Genomic DNA, 21,536 nt, shown 5'->3' on the forward strand with positions numbered 1-21,536 from the left:
ATGGTGTCTGCATCTATTCTCCTTTACATGTGTTATCCCTGAATCTTCTGTCACTGCAGACAGGTGAAAGGGTGGAAGAGGGCACCCTGGGCTGAGAAAGGGTGATGCCACTGCTGTTGTGAGAAGAGCTGGTGCCAGCCCAGGTGTCTGCAGAGACAGCAGTGAGTAGTTCTCACTGGGAAGGTGGCACAGTGCCCAGTGCTATGACTGTCCCATTTTGTCCCCAGCACCCACTGGTGTAGGAACAGGACAGGCCTAACTCTGGGCTCTTCCAAAGCAGCAGGAGTAAGTGATGCCTCCCTTCAAAGGCAGGTGCTCCCCTCTGCCCCCTGCAGAAACAGCCAAGCCTCAGTGCAGTTTTGTGGAGAAGGAGCTGTCCCCTTGTCTCCACCCAGCCACAGCTATATCCCCACAGCACCACATCCACCCAGCCAGGAGAGAGCCACTGGCTAGAAGAAAATCATCAAGCAATTCAGAAAAAGATCATCTTTAATTTATGAAATGGAGAATCATTCTCAAACTTGGTCAGAAGTTGCACAAATTACTTATGATTGAACCAGTAAGAACTACAGCAGCCTCATGGCAGGAATGTCTTGGTCCAAGACAGAAGGCAGCCATGTCCTGAGGCAAGATGGCAGGCTGGTGGGCTGAGACCCCAGAGGGAACCTGGGACTAAACAAAGAACATCCCTCAATGCGCAACAGCTTCAAACACTGCCTGCCAAGCCCACCTTCCTGCAGCAGGCAGGCACAGGCTTTGGCACATCCCTTCTCCCTGCCCCCAAACACATTACAGGGATTGAGGAGTCACTCCCTTGCCTCAGGGACCCCTTTGGTGATTACCTGTTGTCTGCTCTCAGCCAAAACCAGGGAGACCAAAGCACCTGCTGTCCTTGGGTCCCTGGCTCACCAGCTCTCAGCAGCTCTCTGACCTGCTCTCAGCAGGTGAGATGATCTAACTTGGGCACTGTTTCTAGCACAGAGGAGCTGAGGTGTCTGCCCCTCCCCACAGGGGTAAAATCCCTGTGACTGCCCAGTACTGTGTCAGACAGGCTCCAAAGAGGGATCAAAGGCACAAATGCAAGACCTGGTGCTCTCCTCCCAGAGGGCAGGGAACCAGGCTGCCTCACCAGGTCACCTGGGATTGCCCTGGGCAGGGAGGCACTTCCAGCAGCTGGATTAGGGGCTGGTTCCCTGACCTCGCCCAGAATGGGAGGGGGCTCATGGTACAGCTGTGAGACAGCACTGAGTAGTAGGGGCTGTGGAGGGCAAATGAGGAATAAACACATGCATGGGATGCCCAGTGAAATGATACAGCTCAAGGCTCTGAACTCAGTTTGAGGCCAGCACCTTTTCCAGGCCAGCAACAACTTCCTCTACAAGGCCACAGAGAAGGGAACCTCAGCATAAAACAGCACACTCAGCAGATCCTGGCTGTGCAGCATATTGTCTTGTGAACAACAAATGCTTAAGAATGGATTTGGTCCAAGAACCACAGAACTGCTAGTGGGAGGGTTCTACCAGTTACTGGGAAAGGCCTTCAAGGTCCTGTCATCCCTGCTCCTGTTTGACAATCATTCCCTTGGTCACTTGGTCCCTCAGGAGCCTCCCACTCCACAAGAGTGAAAGGCTCTAGTGAAGGACTCCCTGTACAGTCTCCTCCTGCTCAGCTGCAGAGGCTGTGGCTCCCTAGAGCCATGCACAATGCAGAAAAGCACATTGGGGATGTGTATGTTTCCTAGCACCTGCAACCCAGCACCTCTTTGCTGGAATGAGCAGCTCTCTGCTCCCTGGGACAGGCTGGGACAAAATGTTCTTGCTCCTGAGATCAAGTGATCTATCTCAGGCCCCTCACATGCTGGACCTCTCTGCCTTCCCCAGTGATGACCACCTGGAGTGAATAAACATTGGCATCACAGCATTTCACAGCTGAACCATGAACATCAGGCTCTCTCAGCCCACCATCCCCGCCCTCCAGCACCAGCCTGGAACCAGCAGCATCCTGGGGGCTCAGGCACTCTTAGATTGTTTTGACCTCTGGTGCTTGGCCTTGTGTCAGGCTCTGCCGCTGAGCCTTCACCACCTGCAGGCGCTTCCCATGCAGGCTGAACTGTGACCAGCTGAGGAGCTGCAGCAGGGCGCACGCGATGGGCACAAAGACCAGCAGGTAAAAGCAGCCCTGGCGAAGAGTCGGCTCCAGGGCTGCGGCAGACTCCAGCTTCGGCTGGGCACTCACCACGTTGTTCAGGGGGTTGCGCTGGAAGATGTCGTAGCCTGGTGTCAGAGAAGAGTTGGTGAGAATGGGGCTGTGGGGATGGATCTTTGTCCATGCTCTTTGAGTGATCAGCCGTGGAGATGCAGAGACCACGCACAGGTTAGCAACTGAAGAGCCCTCTGCACCCACCCAGGGCACAGCACAAGGTGCCAGACAATGAACTCTACCCTGTTCTGCTCCACTGCTCTCCCCAGGAGCATCCTTACCTGTGTACTCACAGAGCAGCCAGGTGCCAATCAGAGGGGCGAAGGTCTGGCCCGGTTTGGTGACCAGAGCCACCATCCCAAAGAGCAGGGCTGAGGCTGCCTGCTTCCTACGGTTCAGGACTAGATCCTCGTCCACCAAATCAGTGACCACCAGGTTGAGTAACTTACAGGTCCCTTCTGTGAACACGCGGTTGCTGCAGAACAACAGGCAAAGCACTGAACAGGGCTATCAAATGACAGGAAAAATGTGACAAATCATAAAAAATGGCAAGGGTTGAAAAAGTTTCCCCATACTTGAAATAAGAATTTCAGGTGCCCTAGTTACAGAAGAGGAACACCACTATCAGTAAGACTTTGTACCCTGCAGTGACACCTCAGATCAGTCTTGACCTCCCACACAGACAGGCCTGGGGACAGGACACACTGGGCCTGTGGCTCACAGGCAGCTGCAGCCCACACCGAGGACTGCAGAGGAGAGAAGCTCTCAGCAGCTGGCAAATGCATGTGCAAGCTGCCACCAGTCCTGCTGGTCTGTGACCTCCTGAACATCACTGCCTCCCTCACTCTGCAGCAGGACAGCCTGTGAACTCTGCAGTGAGCTGTCCCATGTACTGTCAGAGCTGGAAACCACATGGCCTATGTACAATCCTGCCCCCTGTTCCCTGACTTCCACTCCTCTTAGAACAGGGACAAAGCATTTTGCTTCCCAGGAAGCAGAGGGCAGGGGAAGTGCTTGCCTACCTGGCAATGAAGATGCAGAGCAGATACACCTGATCAGGTCCTGCCAGGAACATGACAACACTCAGAGCCAGCTTCAGGAAGAAGAGTCCTCGCACCACAGCGTAAACCCCGTAGCGGCGGCAGAGTGACAGGAAGTAGAGGTTGTTGAGATGGGGGGCAATGTAGGAAACACCTGAGCAGAGACAGATGCAGAAACAGCTTGATGGAGTTTCACCTTCCACCATGCCCCCAGACATGATACCAAGAGAGACAGAATGGTTGGCTATTGCCAGCAGGACAATACAGAGCAGCTTCTCTGCATATACACAATATACATATACAGAAAGCTGCGGCAGATTTATTCCACAGCTCTGTGGCACAGCACACACTTTCCTACAGAGGGAGACCTTCTTCCATCAACCTCATGGACAGAAAGGAAAAAAGACTCGTGCAGTGTCATGCAGAGGCGGCAACTCAGCCCTGGAGCAGAAATGAAAGAGGCAGGACTGCCTGACCAGACCTGGCCTGCACAGAACCCTCCCAGGGTAAGTCTAGGACCAATGCCCACATATCTGTGGCAGCTTGGAAATGGTCTGTATGCTGCAGAAGAGATGAAATTTAGGGCTGTGTTCTCTGCTGCATCCTGGGAACACTGCATTCTGCAGCCTCTAGTGCTCAGAGCAATACCTCTCTGGAGCCTGGTGTCCAGCACACCAGGCTTGTCCTTACTAGAAAAGGCTCTGAGTTACTTCTGTGCCCAGGAAGGACAATTCAGAGGTTCCAGGGAAACATGTGGGGTGCGTGCATGTCTGAATCTTACAGCCCAGAGTCCTGCATGTGAGCACACCTCTCCCCAGATGGAGCTTGGGAAGGGCAAACCCAGACTTGGGCCAGGTCCTGTGTAACTTAGCCACTCCCTCCAGTCCCACCTGAAACTCACCAAGCAGGAAGGATCCAGTAGAGACAGAGATCTGGTCTGACAGCAGGTGCTCCAGGAACAGAGGGAAGAAGTTGCTGTTAAAATGGCAGTGAAAAACCTGTGAAGGCAGCATGCAGACGAGCTGGTCAGCAGGAACAGCAGTGAGAAAGAACAGAAAAAGCTAAAGCCCTCTGGGCTCTGTTATCCTAGGAGCCCCATGCCAAAGGATCATGCAGGATAGGCCTGGAGTACTTCAGCAGAGCAAGACCTTGGCTGTGACATTTCCGACACTGCTGGCTGAGATTGCAGAGCTGCAATGCCATCAGCTATGCCCACTTTGTGCCCAAGTCAGCCCCACTGCCCAGCTGTACAGCACAGTGCTGCTAGGGCAGACAGGGCCAGCAGGTGACAGCAGGGACCAGAGGCTGGGAGAGACAGTGGCATGGCAGGAGGGAGGAGGCAGCCGGCAGGAGGACATCGGTAAGGCAGTGAGGCTTGAACACAAAGATGCACACCAGCATCTGCCTGAGGGAAATGGAGGGATCCTCAGGGAGCCATGACTGCAGCACACAAAGCTTGGCAGGCTGCCTGCATTTGGTAGTCATCACTGAAGAGGTTGAAGAACAGAAATGGTAAAAGCCAGCTGAGAGATGGATCCAGCTGGACAGTGAGAACAGTGATGTGAGCCTCAGGAAAACGGAAAGGGAAAGGAGACTGTGCTGACAGCCACACCAGCAAACAGCACTCCTAAACTCATCCCCTCTGTGAGCCAGGCCCTGTGCTTCTGCACCCCATATGGGCTGCACAGAGCTCATCAGCCCCCATAACCCAGCCTACGCTGCAGAGAGAGGAAGGGGCACCCCACAGCTTGCTCAGGAAGTATCCTCAGTCACAAGCAGGGAGAGTGGCTACCAGCTGCTAAATCAGCCAGCATGTGCAGGAGGCTCCAAGAGCAAGTGGGTGCTGGGAATATCTCTGCCTCTCCTCAGGAACTTACATACTGCTGAATCATCCATCTCAAAGAGCCAGAGCCAGCACTCATCCTCTGAATCGCAGTGTGTCACTTCTATGCCTACCTGGACGAGATTCACGCAGACAAACCAGAGGAAGTTGCGATGCCGGGAGAGCTGCTGGAGATACTCTGCCAGGGTGATCCTCTTCTCCTGGGGGACGGAGAGTTTCTCAATGTACAGCCTCAAGGAAAAGGAGGGATAAAAAGCAACCATAAATCCCTCACACCAAGACAGAGTCACCAGCTCTCCCTGTGTAGATGCAGAGCTGTCTCTCCTCAGCCCCCATCCTGACCTTTCATATTCCTGGACCAATCAAAACAGTGGAGTCTATAACTTGATTGCCATTCTACTATATGTTCCTCTTCCAGGTCCCTGCAGTTAGCTCACCTGGCAGATCTCATCAGGATCTGCTGCTACTACAGTACAATGCTGGCAGCTCATAACAAGAGATGACAAGTGAGGCAGCCCAAGGACTGAGCTGAACAGGGAAAATCAGCTTGGTGTGGCCTACCAACAGCCCAGCCACTATGAGGCAGCTGAAGTGAGTGACAGAGAGAGACATTCACTTGTCCAATTCCATAGGACATGGGCAGCAATGCGGTCTCATGCTCAAGCATGAATGCTTTCATAAGCTGCTTCTGACATTTTACCACTCACAGGCCTCACTGGGTGCTCCAGACATGAACTCATTTTGTGTTCCAAATACTGGATGGCCATATAGCGGGTTAGGCCTCTGCCTCCAGTTTGGACTAGGGCTGACACAAGACAGTTTTGTTCTATTTTCAGAGGAGCCAGTGTGACAGCTGATCCTGAAAACTGTATCAATAGACAAGAACGAGTGATAATTAACAAATTTTGCTTAATTCTCGATCTTCTCACACATTTAGTTTGCTGCAGATCTATGTCAAGCCTTTTTCCCTGCTGAGAATTTGTGACCCTTACTCTTTCAGGGTTGATTCCTGGTCCCATTTTGCTTTCCCATCAGCCTGAAACCGCTGGCGGAGCAGCTGCGTGGACAGGGTGAAACCAACAATGGAGCAGAGGGCCAGCAGGACGCAAAATATGCGAAAGGAAAAGAAGTCCTCCTTGTTCCACACTGCATAGGACATGAAGACAGACAGGGAGCCTATGGCACTGAAGAGGGAGCAGTAGAAGTTGAGGCTAGTCCTGTCTTTTGCTGAAACAGCCAGGTCTGCAAGCAAGGCGTTGTGATGGAGGTCAACCATGGTGAGAAAACTGTCGTACATGCAAAGGCAAAGGAGGAACTGCAAACCAGGATGAGCCCAGGAAACCCAGAAAGAAAGGAAAGAAATGGCAAAGAGCGGGCCATTGTGGCTTAGTGCTCTGAGCCTCTTCAGAACTACTTCAGGGGACGAAATCTCTGCTCCTGCCCTGCAACAGAAGAAAAAAAAATATTTTACATACCTGGACAAAACCCAGCATGATCACATATTCTTCCTCTCCAAGGAAGTCATGTAAGTGGCACAGACACAAACACAGCTTTTGTTCAAGTAACAACCACCCACATCAGATACCTTCTCAGCTAATAGTGAAGACACTGAAAATATGGGTTTAAGAAGACCAAAAAGGGATTTTTTTTCCCCAGAGCATTTGTCTCCTTGACAATGCAGTACTGTCTGCACTTTGTGCAATGTAAATGATTTTCATGACTTTTTACTAGTTGCAGGAAGTCACACCATTATTTTCATTACAATGTTGACATAAATACATGAGAAATGCTAATGGCCAACAATACAGAGCTGTCTTGCCTTCCATCCTATAGAGTTTGGGAACAACTGGTCTAAGGCATTCCATGTGGAAATAACTGTCCTTTCCCCCCTCGTGCCTCCCAAACCATGTACAGACACCCTCTAACACCCCATTAACAGGCTTACTCATATAGCAGGGGCTTGAGATTTTAGATGCCCATATTTTAGGTTCTGCACCACTCACAATTGTTAAGGGTTAGGGCCACATCCACCCAATAAGTGTGTGTGACTTTCTCTAAAAAGGCAAGTACTGAAACAACATTTATGAGCACTGAACTTCAAAGATGCCATGAACAGGAGGTATTTAAGAGTTCCATGCCCAGTAAGCCATTCCCACGCCATCATTTTAAAGCTGCCAATTTGACATCATCTTCCCCAGAGACTAAACAACTTCCCAGACTCTTCTGAAAGCAGAACTTCACTTACTGCTGTGTGCTAAGAAATACTCGGTCACTCAGCCAGCCAAACAGAGGGTCATTGAGGCTGTTCCAGATCAGAAACACTGTCTAGGAAAGAAAACAGGACAGTGAAACAAACCACAGGTTTGTTTCTGTTCTGTCACCCAAGCAAGCAGTGCTGAGCTGGCATGGTGAGCTACCAGCAGGAACTGTCCCAGCACACCTTCCCTGCCCCATCACCACTGTATGATGCCCCGTCTGGGGCAACTGGCAGTAAGGCCAGTGGTTTTCACTGCCTGTGAAACACCCCAACATCCCCAGAGGAAAGGCACTCTTAAGAACAAAGTTTCTGCATTTTCTGTCCCAGCTTGTTCTATTTTTACGTAAGTGGGAAAAACTGAAAAGCCCAAGTTAGTACTTGGAAGGCTCCCTTGCTCCCTCTCCAAAAGGGAACACTGCTGTTACAACTAACAGTTTTCACATTTCTAGCAAGGAGCAGTCTTGGTTTCAGAGTTTCCTACCTAAAGAGTGTAGAAGCCAATGAAAAAAAACTAACCTCTCCTATCCAAAAGGACAGTTTATCAATCTTGTAAACAGAGACGAAGGTGTCCACGTAGTACAGGAGGAACACGTTGTGCAAAATGGAAACAAAGAGTGACAGAGACCCATAGATCACTGCAGTGGGCAAATGGAAAAGACAAGCCAGCAGTCGCAGCCCCATGTTGGTGCAGTCAGTGTTCAGCTCCTTCAATCACCTCCATTTCAGGTGAGATGTCTTCTCCCAACCCCTACTACATCTTTGATGGGGCCAATCCATTGTTGCTCCTGCAGGAGAGAAAAAAATAAATAAAATGAAAACAGATTCATTTTCTTAAATAAAGGTGAATCAAGTTAATTGGTAAATCTTTGTATGCAGCAATCAGAATTTGTATTGTTTTGAGGAGCTGCTACAAAGTGGATTGGAGGGGATTTAAGAGACTAGAAGCTGTCTGCTGCACTAAAGCTGTTTCATTAAGCTGAAGCCAGGCTGTGGGCTCCTGGGGGCATGGCTTCCTCCTCCTGAGCAGCCTGCCCTGTCCTTTACCCTGTAATGTTCTTTGTTATCCAGCAAGCAGACAATTAATCCAGCTCTTTAAAGGCAAAGTCAGAGGAAGAATCAAGCCAGATAGCTGCAAACAACAAAGCAGCCTTCAGAAAACACACCTAGTCACTGGTATTTTTAGGTACTCACGTAAATTTTTATCCAAATAAAAATGACAGGAGCTGTGATGTAACCTCACATGTGCACAATGCTTTCCCCAGGCAGTCACAGCTTATTGCACCTGGGCTGGCTCAGACAGGAGTTATTTATGGTGAGCAGTGCTGCTGCTTCATGGCATGAAGAGACACAACCAAAACACAGCTGCAGCAGGCATGCTGCCATCATGCAATAAAAGTAACCAGAAGTGCCTTAGCAGGTTTCCAGCTTGTCTTGGAGTGACCTAAGTCTTAGGACCACAGTCTGAAATAAAGATGCTTTGGCTGGACAGCAATATACACAGAAATAAAACACGTGGACACAGCAGCCTTAGACCAGAACAAGTCGCTGTATGTTCACAAGGGGCTGAGTGTGAGAGGAGGACTCCTCACACCTGCACTGACTGGAGCTTGTGGCCAGGAGCTGGGGCCAGAAATGTTTTCTTGTGCTTTTCAGGCTGAGCCCTCTCTCACATGCCAGCTGCTACAGACCCAAGGCAAAACACAAGGCACTTATGTGAGACATTAGGGTTTCTTAAATCAGTACAATCAGCTTCTCCAGCCCATGCCATCATGCCCTGTTCACAGCACACACATGAAGAGTGACAAAAAGGTTGTTATCTTGGCACTGTCAAAAGCAAAATAGAGGGCTGTGTGCCACTCCTGTTTCAGCCCTCCAGGGTCTGCATTCACCCACCTCAGATACATCATGGGGGCTTTGCAATGTGGGATAAGACTGAACACATAAGAAATAGGAACCTACGCACCACACCATCCTCTTGGGCTTGCAACACCAGCTGCAGCAAGTCCAAGCAGGAAATCAAGCAGAAGAATAAACGTCTGGGTATGAAACCTGATGAAAGGCCAGTTCCATTCAGCATTTCCCTGAAGCCACAAGCCTGACCACTTCTAGGCAAGGTTAGAAAAGCAAAAATAACCATCTGCTCCTCCTAGGCCAAGGAATTCCTCATAACTAGTTCAGAAGAAGCAGGAACAGCACTTGTTCCAATCAATTACATCACTAGATTGAAACTGCACCTCGGTTCCACTCCCAGCCAAAGCACTAGACCTCAACTGGATCCAACTGCAAAGCCCTTGTGGAGCTCAGACACCATTCTGCATCCCTGCCAGGCCAAAACCCATGGCCAGAAAAAAGGAAGACACTGCTTGGAAGAGAATTCAGCCAGACAATGAACCTTTATAGACGTAATTAAAGACAGACAAGCCTCAAGGGGAAATTTCATTTTGTATGGTCAAGAATTGGAAAGGAGTCACAATGCGTAAAGACAAAGGTTAAGAAGAAGGGAGAGTTCAGGCAAGAGGTAAGTCCTCTGTCTCTCACCAAAAGTCTTCTGTGGAGGACTGACAGAAGAGCAGAAGACATCAGAATGCTGGGCCCCTTCATGGAATTGTCAGGACATGAGATCTGGGAACACTCACTGTAACTAAGAGGAAGTCAGCTTAAAATATCTCTTTACCTGGCAGGGAGTAAACACCTGACATTCGCTACCAAAGGATATTAGAGAGCTGGGCAGCAGCTTCAAAGGATTAGACAAATTCACAGAAAACAGCTGTACACAAACAGCTACTAAAGGGAACAAGGCAGGGAAATCTCCTCTAACCGCCCCAAGGCAGCTGTGCAGGCTGGGGGTGGACAAGTGGAAAGGCCATAAATGGTGCCCACACACATGTGCTCTGCCACCATGGGGCAGGATATGGGGACAGATAGACTAAAAGTGTGATCTACTAGGGGGATTCTTATCCTGGCCTTGCCTTTGCTATCCAAAAGCTGAGTGAAAGCAGAGCTTGCTCAAGACTTGGTCCCAGTGCTGCACTTCATGCTGTCCCCATCCAAAAAGTGCTTCACTGAGCACATGCTGCACAAACCACAGCTGTTGAAATTTCCAGATACACCTCATTTTGTCATATAAATGCTACAGCACTGTTCAAAGAGGCTGAAGTTCCACTTCCTTTCTGCTCCCTCATCACTCCCTCACAGATGTGCAAGCCCTCCAGCCAGCTGATATTTGCCAGTGATGTCACTTTTGCTAGGATAGTCATTAGGTCATTTGATAGATATTTTTTCCCTCCTCATCTGCAAATGTGCACTTAAAAGGAAACAAATCACAGTTGTCTGTAAAAAGCAGATTTCACTTCTACACCCAAAGCACTGTGTTACTGCCACACTGGTATTTTCTTAACCTTTTCCTTGGGATGGAGAATTATTCATGGAGCATGTCAGAACTTTTCAACATGAGGCTGTAAGAAGGAATGGGAAAGGGAGCTGCAGGAGGGAATAGCCATCATTCATTCTCACTGAACCTCTAACACAGTCATAAAGGAACAAGCTCATAAATTAAAAAGCAATGAGTCTTTATTTGAGAAACTTCCTCCTCCGCATTTGACATCTGGCTCCTGCCAGTGACGTCCACAGATCTTATCTTCCTGAGAAGGATGTTGGAATACTGGCTACCAGGAAAGCACAGCTTTTGTTTGAGAGTGCTGGCACACAGCTGTGTCTGGAACACACCACAGCTTGGGGCTCACACATGTGCTCCAAGTTCCTAGCCAGCTCACAGCTGGATGCACGAGTCCCTGTGTCCCGTGGTGATTCGGCAATGCCTTGGCCTTACGACAAGGCTGAGCTCCAGCCTTCCACAGCTGAAGCCACTTGTACTGAGCCAGCAGCAGAGCCATACATGTGAATCTTGGCTCAAGCCAGCCTTTTAAGCAGGGCCAGATGATTTTTATGTGCTCAAGTTGCCACTCAGCAACTTGAAACAGCCATCTGCAGACCTGCCTGCAGTATCAGGATGGCTCTTGTGTTCATTCTCCCCTGTGTAATGCAGGCTGGAATCCCAAATAATACTTCAAGATATGTCTGTGCTTGCTCGAGCTGCCACTTACACTGCCTCTGCTGCATATTCTGGGTTTTGAGGGCTTACTATGCCAGCTCTGTACGTCTGCAGCTTCCACACAATAAATCCACCCAGAAGCTGGAAAAACCACCTGAGAGAAAACCCTATTTCTAGACATTTGTCACAGCCAGACAGGACTGGGGTGCTGGGGGTCCGACCCCACTCACAGGGAAGCTGGGCTGGAGCTGCACCCGTGGAAGAGCTGATGCCCTGTGACTGGTGCTGGGCACATCAGCTACTCCCAGAGCCTGCAAGTGACAGTCATGACAGTCTCTGCTCAGGGCTATCTGTCAGTCATGAGCCCATTTTGGGAGCACAGACCAGGTTCTGCACACTCCTTCCCTCACACATATGGTATCCCAGGACACCTCCACAATACATCTCAGAGGGTCCTCACCCCACAAAGGTACCTGAATTCTGGCAGAACTCTGTCAGTAAAACAAGAAATCCCCCCACAGAGCTATGTGAATGAATACAACCAAAAGAGCCTCCACTTAAACAAAAAAATACCTCTCAAAATCCTATTTCTGTCCCAGGAAAGCTCCTTCCTAGATACAATTCACAAAATTTAGGCTCCTCTGACAAAACATTGATATTGTGCACCCTTTTGATGCACCCTTAGAGATGAATGTAACTCCAAGACTCCCAGTTTCTCCACTCCATACTTCTCCGGAAAGCCTCCTAACACCCTCAGATAATCCCTTAGTAACAAGGACTCTTGAGGGAACATTAAGCACAGTCCTGTGTGAAACGTGAACAAACATCCCAAAGCAGGCTCCCAGCAGCTTTGTATCTGCCGCGTGAAGAAATGAAAACTTTGAAACCACCTGGACCAGGCATGGAAACATGACTGAAAGAGGTTATGAGGGCATTTCCCAGTACTGTTTACCAATTCAACAATTGATGACTGTGCATCATGAGGTTAAGTCATACCCTCCTTATTACAAGCAATCATGTGCTTCTATCACCCCTGCTGAGTTCATACATGCAAACACAACCGTGACACAGACAATTAATACCTTGAACCAGCTGGTAGCTTCCATGGAGCTGTGCTCCAGCTGAGCAATCTTGTTCAATCAGATCTCATTACCTAATAAGAACACAAGGTTTGTCAATATAGAGATAACTGGGCAGATCTCATAGCCTTGGAACTTGGCAAGGCTTTTACCTTAACAACATGCAACATCCCATATCTAAAGAATTCATTGTCTTACAGTGTAAAGGAAGTGTGTTAGATGTATTAAAAAACCTGTTCCTGATCATTTGCTGCCAATATAAGCTCCAATCCTGTAACAGACCTCACAGCACAAAGATGGGAACCAATGTCCAGTAACTCTGGCCTCAAATTAAAAAACTAGAAATAAATTTGAAATCATCATTGAAAACAAAACCCAAGATTTGTTTCAAAGGAGCTATAAGAGGGGATTACTGCAGACATTCTGCCTGTTCTTTGTTAAGACTTAAGAGGAAACTCCAGGTGAATTTCCAACTTTCACCACCCTGCCAAGTGCAGCCACCAGTAGTTTCTGCTACACATCTTCCCGGGAGGAGGGACTCCCTTCACCTGTGCAGCCTCCCAAGGCCACTGTCCCTCCGCAGGGCCCCAGCTGCAGCCACAAGGCACACGCCACTGAGTGGGTCCCCAACTGCAGCCGCGGGCCTCCTGGGCAGGACAGGAGCACAGGGAGCCAGGCTGGACACGGGGACACCGTGACTCTGGACATGCCCAAGCAGCGCTGCCATCCCTGTGTCCCATCCGCAGGACCCTCCAAGCTGAAGGGAGGCCTGGCAACCTTGGGTGGCCAGACAGAGGCGCTGCCATCCTTCCCTGGTGGGCGCTCCCGCAGGCTCCATGGCAAGGGGTTGAAGGCTGCCAGGTGAAGGGAAGGCGCAGCAGGGACACCAGAGACCCGCGGAACACTCCAGGAGAAGAGGGCGATGCCAGAGCCGCCTCCAGCACTGAGCCCCCTGCCCACGGGCACTGAGACCAGGGAGCGATGGCACCCCCCGGCCCGAAGTGGGATCATCCACCATAACAGAGGGAAGTATCCACCAGGGCTCTACCACTGCAGGGAAAGGGGATGCCCCCCGCCCCTACAGAGGCGGCCCCCCGGGGGGTAGTGTCTCTGCCACCCTACCCGAAGCACCTTGCTGAGCGGACGAGGGCTCCGCCACCCTACCACACTACGGGTAGAGAGACAAACCGGGACAAGCGATGAGGCGGGAGAGACGCCCGCGCACCGCCTCGGCGCCACCTACCTGCGTCCGGTGCCGGCGCTCCCCCGCCGCTCCGCCGTCGCGCGGCACGGCCGCACATGCGCACCCCCAGCCCCGCCCCGCGGCCATTTTGCGCCCTGGCAAGTGAAGTCGCCGGCACCTCCCGGCAGCCATCGCGTGTGAGGGCACTCTGCTCCCTTATTTGCATATCCCCGCCCCCAGCCGCACGAGCCTCTCTGGTGTGGCGCCACCTCTATGGTCAGTCCGCCCGTCGCCATGGAAACGCGGCCTGGCCGGGACGCCAGCGCTTGGGGTCAGGGAATCGTAGAATCATCGTGGAATCGTCGATATTGTATGAAATCTTCAAGTTTACCCAGTCCACCCGCCAGCCTAGCGCCACCACTGTTACCTGTAAGCCACTAAACTGTATCACCCAGTGCCATTTCCAGAGGCCACTTGAAAACCTCCAGGGATGGCAACTCCACCATCTGTGCAACCAATTCCAATGCCTGATCACTCAAACGAAAAATATCTAATATTGAATCTGAATCTCCACTGTCCCACCTTGAGGTAATTTCCTCTGTCCCTCTCACTGTAGGCACGGTAAAAGGGACCAGCCTCTGCCCCATCACAACCTCCTGTCAGGGTTTGTGAAGAGCAGTGAGGTCCCCCCTGAGCCTCCTCTTCTCCAAAGAGCATGTGGAAAGCTGCAGAACGATTAATGGGAACAAAAACATATACATGGCTGCTTCAGAAGGTGGGGCAGTAATCCAGCAAATATCCTGTCTCTGGTCTTCGTAATCAGAGACTTGCATTTCTCTCCCACGATTAATTTCCATTCATCCTGTGTATTTCAGAAAATAGGGACTATTATTGTCCATTATCATTTAAGATCTCTCTGTGGCCCTTTCTCTCCAAGAAGCAACTCCTATGCTCAGCATATGTATCACCGATGGTCTCTCACTGCAACAGTTGCTTCCATTAAGCTGTTCTCAAATTTCACCAGGGGAAATTTCACCGCGAGAAATTGAGGCAAAAGCCAATTGCTGTGCACAGAAAGATATTATTGCACCCTATTACTTGCCAATGGTTTTGCACATTAGACTTACTAGTAGCTTCTTAAGCAGGTCATTTTTATAAATTCCTAGAAGCCAGACAACTAATTGTAATCAACATGGTTTGTAATTAAAGAGTGATTTGTAGGTATTTAGCTTCAGCTATTGAGATCACCTGCAGCAGAGCAAGGCATAAGGCACTAATCTAATAATCATTTAGTTTGGAAAAGACCTTTAAGATCACAGAATCAGTAAGCATCTCAAAGGAGCTGCACTACTGCTGCTGTTGTGCTGGGTGATGATGAGCTGACCTTGCAGAAGGAGTCACCCATTTAAAACTCCTGTGGAGATTTCTCTCTGTAAAGGTCCATCACAGTGCAGGTGCTTACAATAACATAGTGCTGATGGGAGCCGCTGATATGGCTTCTTACTTAATTACAACCTGGATGAGCCCAGCTTAGCTGTAGCTGAGTGTGAGTAAAAAGCTTGGGGGAGAGTAACACTAGAGGAAAGTGGAAGGTTTATTTTTGAAGGGTTTAATGGGGGCTTCTTTTCTGTATTAGTCTGTTGCTTTAAAGGTTATAGTTCTTTAAGTTTTGCTGACTTGAGAAAGAACCTGAAGTTTTGGTGAGTGCTTTTGAAGCTTTCCTATGCTGGCTTTATGTGCTGATTTTAGCTGCTTCTTTACCTGTGTCCTGTATCCTTGTTCCCTGCCTGAGCATGTAATGTAATTGCTGAAGGAATGATCCTCCTGTTACCATCTTAAGGTATGAGGGCATGTTCAGGCAAGTTTTGCTGCCTTGGTTACCACAGGAAAAGCTTCCATTAGGTCTAATGCAGTATCTTAGGGCATCTCTTTACTCTCTGTGTCCCTAAGGTACTTGAGTGAAAAATAGCCTGTGGATAGTAACCGGCCTTCTTAGGATCAGGTTGTGTGTTCTACTGTTCCTTGGTTAAGTGAAGGCATTCTCCTGGTTGTCTTTTCTCCACATGTGAGTACATATATGCCCAGCAAATCTCTCTCTGTGTTCTGCACTTATAGACTGGGCTGTTTTGCAATGTTTCTGCAGTTATATGCTACCTTTAATGCTTGTGGCAGCAGAGCAGTATATGACTGAGGTGTTTTGTATTTTGCTTGGCTTCTTAAAAACACAAATCCCTTTGCAGGTGGTGTCCTTTTCACATTTGCTGTTTGGTCATGTGGGTGCTAATCCACGTAGAATGGCATAACTTGGCTTTAGTATTGATTCCTGCCAGTGCTCTACTCTGTAATATTCCCAGCACCACCTGCTTGTGAAAGATACTAATCTAAATCATTGTTGTTGTGTGATTAGAGGCTTTAAACACTTTAATTTGGAAAAAAATGACACAGAAAAGCCTTTGAGTGATTGTATTCCTGGAAACACAAGATTTTCTTTTGATTCCTATTTTTAAAAAATCAATAATGTTATTTGTGAGCTAGGTTCTGTATTGTCTAAAGACCATAACAGAAGGTAGTTGGTTGTTTTTTTTAAAGTTATAACAAAGTTGTAGATCAGCAGATGCTGCAGCTGTCTGCCTTGGGGATGCAATAAGAGGAGTATTCCCATGGGTAGTTCTGGCTCAGATGTTTGAACTTACACTAGAAATGCAGTGTGTGTTGCTGTTGTAATAGAAAACTCCCTTATATGCTAGAGGGGTATGTTGTATGTAATACAACCCCAAAGAGTCAATAAGCTTTCCTGACCTACTGTTTAGGGTGTTGACATCCTGGGAAGACGTAGTGTAAGTGCATAAGACTATGTGCCTTCTGTACTTCTGCATATCCATCCTCATTGCAGGATATGTGGGAATAGGCTCTATTTAGAGAAGAAAGAGTTAAAATGCAAATAGTTTTCTGTGACACTGGTATTTCTCAACAGAGGAAACCCACTGTGGGCACAACCAGGCTGTGTCATCCATTAACTCCTTTGCAGGATAACAGGAGACTCTCCCAAGAGCACTTCAAGGATAAAGACTTGTAATTGAGCAGCTGTGAGAGTAGGATGCTGTGGAAGTACAAAACATGTTGCTCTGTTATGCGAACTGTCTTTGTGTAAGATAAGAAAGTGCTAGTATGTAACTGGAGCTGGACATGGGAATTAAGGCTGGAATTGAAAGATTTGTCTTGGAGTGTGTAAAGTAAACAATATATATCCAGGAGGAACCAAATAATTATGGAGTGTGTGAAGCAGCTCTTGCAGGGTAAAACCTTTCAAGGCCACCTGCACCATGTCAGTAATACCACGTAAGGCTGAGATTACCAAGGTAACCATATCAGAATTGTCAGGCTTAATTATGGATGTGGCAAAACTGAGGAAGAAACAATCTGGGTGGATTGGCTGTTTGGGAGGAGACTGAGGTAAAGAAAGTGTGAATGCGGCAGAAAAAGTGGATTCTGAAATTAGAGAATAATGTATAAAATGAGACAAAGGTGAGATCAGCTGACTGAAGGATTGCAGGGTCTGGATGACAGCAAAGCCTGAGGACCCAAGCTCACAGGAATACTGAAGTGATGCTCCTTGAACAACCTGCTGGACTCTACATCAGGTCTATGCTGGAAAGAATTGTTGTGGGAGGGCAGAGCAAAGTGGGGTAGATGTGCATCGTAGTGCTAAATGGTGTGGGAGGGAAGGGTGACTCAACTGCATCATGTGTGGTTCGTAAGACTTGATTAGTAGCTTCATAGCTGTGTGCAAAGTGGTATAAATAGCCATGAGATGCTACTGATGCATTAATGAGGTTATTGATATTTTAGTTGACTTATTGGTGTGCTTGATACAATTAGTGCCCTGAGTCTGTTCCCTCAGCACTGTACTATGAAGGGGAATAGTTGGGCAGAAGGCACAGCTGGGGGCTCAACCAGGACTTCCTAATTCGGAAGCTTGAACTACCTGATACTGAGATCTTTTCTTTGAAGAACATCTGTGGATGGAGATGATGGGTATCAGATGAACTCTTGAGTGAGAGGAGGAGCAGGTCTGTGCGGGCTGTGTTTTAACATGGAGGGGATCCTTAGGACTGAATGCTAAGAAATACACATTAAAATATGCTCAACTGAAAAAAAAAAAGTAGTGTCTAGATACATAGCTGCATCTGGGAAAGGGTTTAAATGAGAAATAACATGGTAGCTGGGATGTTGAGACATGGGACACAGATTTGAACCTCAGATGAGAAAGACATCTGATGTAAAGGGTGTCTGCAGTGGTTACGGGGAAGATGGGAATGGTGGTGGTGAAAACTTTAATAACACAGAAGTTAGGCTAAGCCAAACAGAGAACGTGCCAGAAAAAGAGAAACTGTGGAGTATATCCAAAATGTATCCTCTGGTGCAGCAGATACACACCCAGGGAGAGGCTGGATAGGTGACAGTGTCAGGATCACCTTGGCAGCAGCAGGGATGTTTTCTAGAGCCTTGCCTGCTGATGCAGTCACCCTGTGGTAACACTCATCATATTTTATTCTTGGTGGCACAGCTGTTCCCGAGCTGCTGTGTTACCCAGCAGCTGCAGTCAGAGTAGGAGTGGCTTCTCCAAACCTCTGTCAGCAGTGAGCTGCATTTGACTGTTATTTGAGCAGAGTTATGCAGGAAGGTGGTTTTTGGATAACAGCTGTCAAGTAAAGACTTGCTCTGCAATGACTTGGCCATTTCCTGGTGTTTTGATTTCATACAGAGTCTGGGCTTTGCACAGACCTCAGAAACAAATGCCAGACCCACACCAGACTTCAGTGCTTTCTGGGAATGTTGCTTTGAATAGCTGAAATGGATCTATTCCCTCTTCAAAGGGCCTCTGTAAGGGTTGACTGACTGTAGTATGCGTTAGCTGCTATTTCCAGAGTTACCAATGCCAGCTGGAGCTCTTTTCTTCATGGTGCACTAGTAACAGCAGGGTGAGACTGGTGTCTTCTGGCTTCAGAAGTTAAATTCTCCCCCTTGGCTGAGCTGAAGGGATTGTGCATGGAGCTCTTATATCAGCTCTGCTTGTGGTATTCTTCCAGTTGGCTTGGGCAGTGAAGTAGTTCCTGATAGAAAGGAGGTGAGAGGAAACAGGGTCAGAGCCCCAGCATGCTGGGGGAGTTCCTCAGACTGGGTTAGTGATGTGTGGAGGCTTGTTCTCTGTCAGTTTTTCGGCTGTTTGAAGGGCCTGGAAAGGCCCGGAGTGGCCTTGGGACAGCCCGCGTATCGAAGGACGAGAAGAGGCTTCAGTTCTTCTTTCGGTTTTTATGTTTATTAATTGTTTATCTAAAAGATTTTCTTTCAGCCCGACAGAGGTCTGCTCAGCAGTCAGCCATGAGCACACTGTGCTGCCCTCCGGGCAGCCACCTATCTTTATACCCATTGTTACGTGTACAATATTTATCATTTTTCCCCAATACCATTTATTCTTATTGCCCGGTGCACCTTTAGTAATAACCAATCCAAAAGTGCCACCATCACCAAAGAAGATGGAGGAGAAGAAGAAGAAGGACAGGACACGCCCCAATTCCTCCATCTTACTTCTCTAAACCCCCCTGTACAGAAATCCTAAACCCTGTGTCTCACTTTCTAATTAACTAATCCCTTCACCATTCACCCCGGTGAAGGCCTCCTATCCTCATACAGGTGTCGTCTCCTGTGTAGGATCAAAGTCCAGCCACCAGACACTTCTGGCAACATTCCAGGACTCCCGAGCCCCCCAAGGGTGGTCTCGGTGGCCCGGCACCTCAGGACTGAGATCCTGAGATCCGACAGTTCTCTACAGCACTGATTTGTATTGCTGTTAATCACTGCTGGTACCTTGAACTGGGTGTGATGCAGTCACCCCTTGTGCAAGTATTTAACAATTCTTGGAGTACTTTGCTGGGGTAGTATGGGTTGATTTTCTCTTGCAGAGTGTAGCAAAATGTGTTGCTGTGTTTGGGGAGGGTGAGTGGGTTTGTGTTCAAAATTCAAGTTTTTCCATTATTTAGCAGCACTAGTAGGGGAATTTGGTCCTCTAGATAAAGATGAAGGCCTGAAAAGGCCCAGCTTTTAATGAACTTTTGCATTTTCCTTGAATTCTTGTGTTGCTGCCAGGCATGTCTGGCTAAGAGAAAGCATCCTGTTTAGGAAGGCAGCCAGGTTCCTCTGTCCTAAGGATCAGTACTGGTGGTGGAGGATCAAAGTTATTGTGTTGTGGCTTTTTGTACTGCTTTCCCATCTCCCCAAGAAGTACTTGGGAGTCTTCTCCTGGATAAGTTTTATTGAAAAGACTTCAAACCAAGCATGACCTTAAGCTGGCAATAAAGGGATAGAAGTGATAAGGAAAAATATGAAACTGCTTTGTCATGATCTTCTCCCACGTGCTATTTCCAGCTACCAGGATGCTGGATAAGTGTGTGGGACTGACACCAGAGTGATGGGAGACAAACCTTGGCTGAATAAAACCATTCAGTTTTAACATCTCACTGTAAGCAGTCCTTGAAGCTGTTTTTTTTTCCTTTTTTAAAGTCTTTACCAAAGCTTTGTAAGGTGGCAACAATTCTGCAGACTCTGCTCAAAATGGGGAGACTTACTGGAAATAACTCATTACTTCTTTATCCTCTTGGTTGGGGGAAATCGGTGCTTTTGCAGTATTCATCCCTGTACCCTTGGGAGTTGTTACAGAGCAATGGCAGGAGATCTGTGGTTTTTTGTGGCGTGGGGGAGGAGGTAGAGGTCAGGAAAAAAGCTAGAAAGAAGAGTCCGAAAGCTTGAGTGCTGGAACAGAGGAAAGGGTAACTTAATGGTATCTTAATTTGTGAGCTGATCACAGAGCTATGGAATGAGGTGAGAATAGTCTGGGTTGAGTGTTACAGTAAATTAGATGGTCATGTCCTCTCCCATGGGCCCAATGTCTCCACAGTTGTGTTGGCTTGCAGCATATTCCCTGAGGCAGTATGTATACCCATCCAAACTGCCAGCCTGACCTGGGGACCCTGCTTCTGCTGGACAGGGGGCTTGGTGAAACCAGTCTCTCCAGACATGTGAGACACTTGTATGAAGTTTCACATGTTGGGTATTGTGGCACACCTGTGTGTTGGTACTGCCCATGATACAGCCAGGCTCACTTCAGTCTCTCTCCTACTGAATGTGAAGTCTGGCATGAATTTAATATTTACTTTTCTCTGTTTTTTGTAGCTCACAGTAGTCTCTCGTGTTCCACAAATACCTAAAAAGAAAGCTCACCAAATTCAAAGCTAGCCAAGCTGATAGTAAATCTCTACTGCCCTGAGATGTTCAGAAAAACCATGGTCCTCTGTATTTTTAGCAGGTAATTTCTGCTGCTTCAGATACTAGGAAAGCCCTACCAGACGTAGGCATTTCTGTTTTAACTAGTGGTGGTTTCATCACCTGTAGTAACTGAGAGGGCTGAAACAAAAGCTTCTCTGATCAAATGTCCTCTCTAGTTTTGTATTGCAAACATTGTTTGGTTGCTCTATAGCAACTCTATGTGGAGCAGCTGGTGTGAAGCACACTTTTCTTGGCAGGCCTTTTTTTGGGAGCTGTGGTGTCAGTCCGCTTGACCTCCACCAAGATGTTTGAGGAGGGAAAGGCCCTGCCAGATGACTGGAGCGGTGGGTAAGGGAATTGCTGGAGTCAGCTCTGGCAAGTCTGGGAATAGTTTGCAGTATCATGTTCTCACCAAGAAGAGATGACAATCTTATGTTAGTTTTCTGTGACCGTCTTTGGAGTTTTCTCTCCTTTTTGTTGTGCCTGGTGTCTCATTCAGCAACAGCCAAGTGGGATCTGAACCCTTTTCCAGCAAGGTCAAAACTGCTGGAAAGGCTTAAA

The 21,536-nt window shown here is 48.3% G+C and overlaps 1 protein-coding gene across 3 annotated transcripts; it reads right to left on the reverse strand.

Moving 5' to 3' along the window:
• Positions 1-471: 471 nt before the first annotated feature.
• On the reverse strand, positions 472-13,804 carry MFSD13A (major facilitator superfamily domain containing 13A). Of its 3 annotated transcripts, none has more exons than XM_064716857.1 (10): positions 13,713-13,775; positions 12,473-12,543; positions 7,856-8,124; positions 7,328-7,407; positions 6,075-6,524; positions 5,196-5,313; positions 4,141-4,237; positions 3,222-3,393; positions 2,481-2,674; positions 472-2,273 (listed from the first exon to the last, which is right to left on the reverse strand). In XM_064716857.1, the coding sequence occupies exons 3-10, from the start codon at positions 8,018-8,020 to the stop codon at positions 2,020-2,022; spliced, it is 1,530 nt and encodes a 509-aa protein (XP_064572927.1). In that variant the 5' UTR covers positions 8,021-8,124; positions 12,473-12,543; positions 13,713-13,775; the 3' UTR covers positions 472-2,019. The 3 variants fall into 3 exon arrangements, with proteins under 3 accessions (XP_064572927.1, XP_064572928.1, XP_064572930.1); XM_064716858.1 differs by lacking the exon at positions 13,713-13,775 and adding an exon at positions 13,601-13,636; XM_064716860.1 differs by lacking the exon at positions 12,473-12,543 and having other exon boundaries at positions 13,713-13,804.
• Positions 13,805-21,536: the final 7,732 nt, after the last annotated feature.

This window comes from Zonotrichia leucophrys, chromosome 6, assembly GCF_028769735.1.
Source record: "Zonotrichia leucophrys gambelii isolate GWCS_2022_RI chromosome 6, RI_Zleu_2.0, whole genome shotgun sequence".
In the NCBI taxonomy this organism is placed as follows: Eukaryota; Metazoa; Chordata; class Aves; order Passeriformes; family Passerellidae; genus Zonotrichia; species Zonotrichia leucophrys.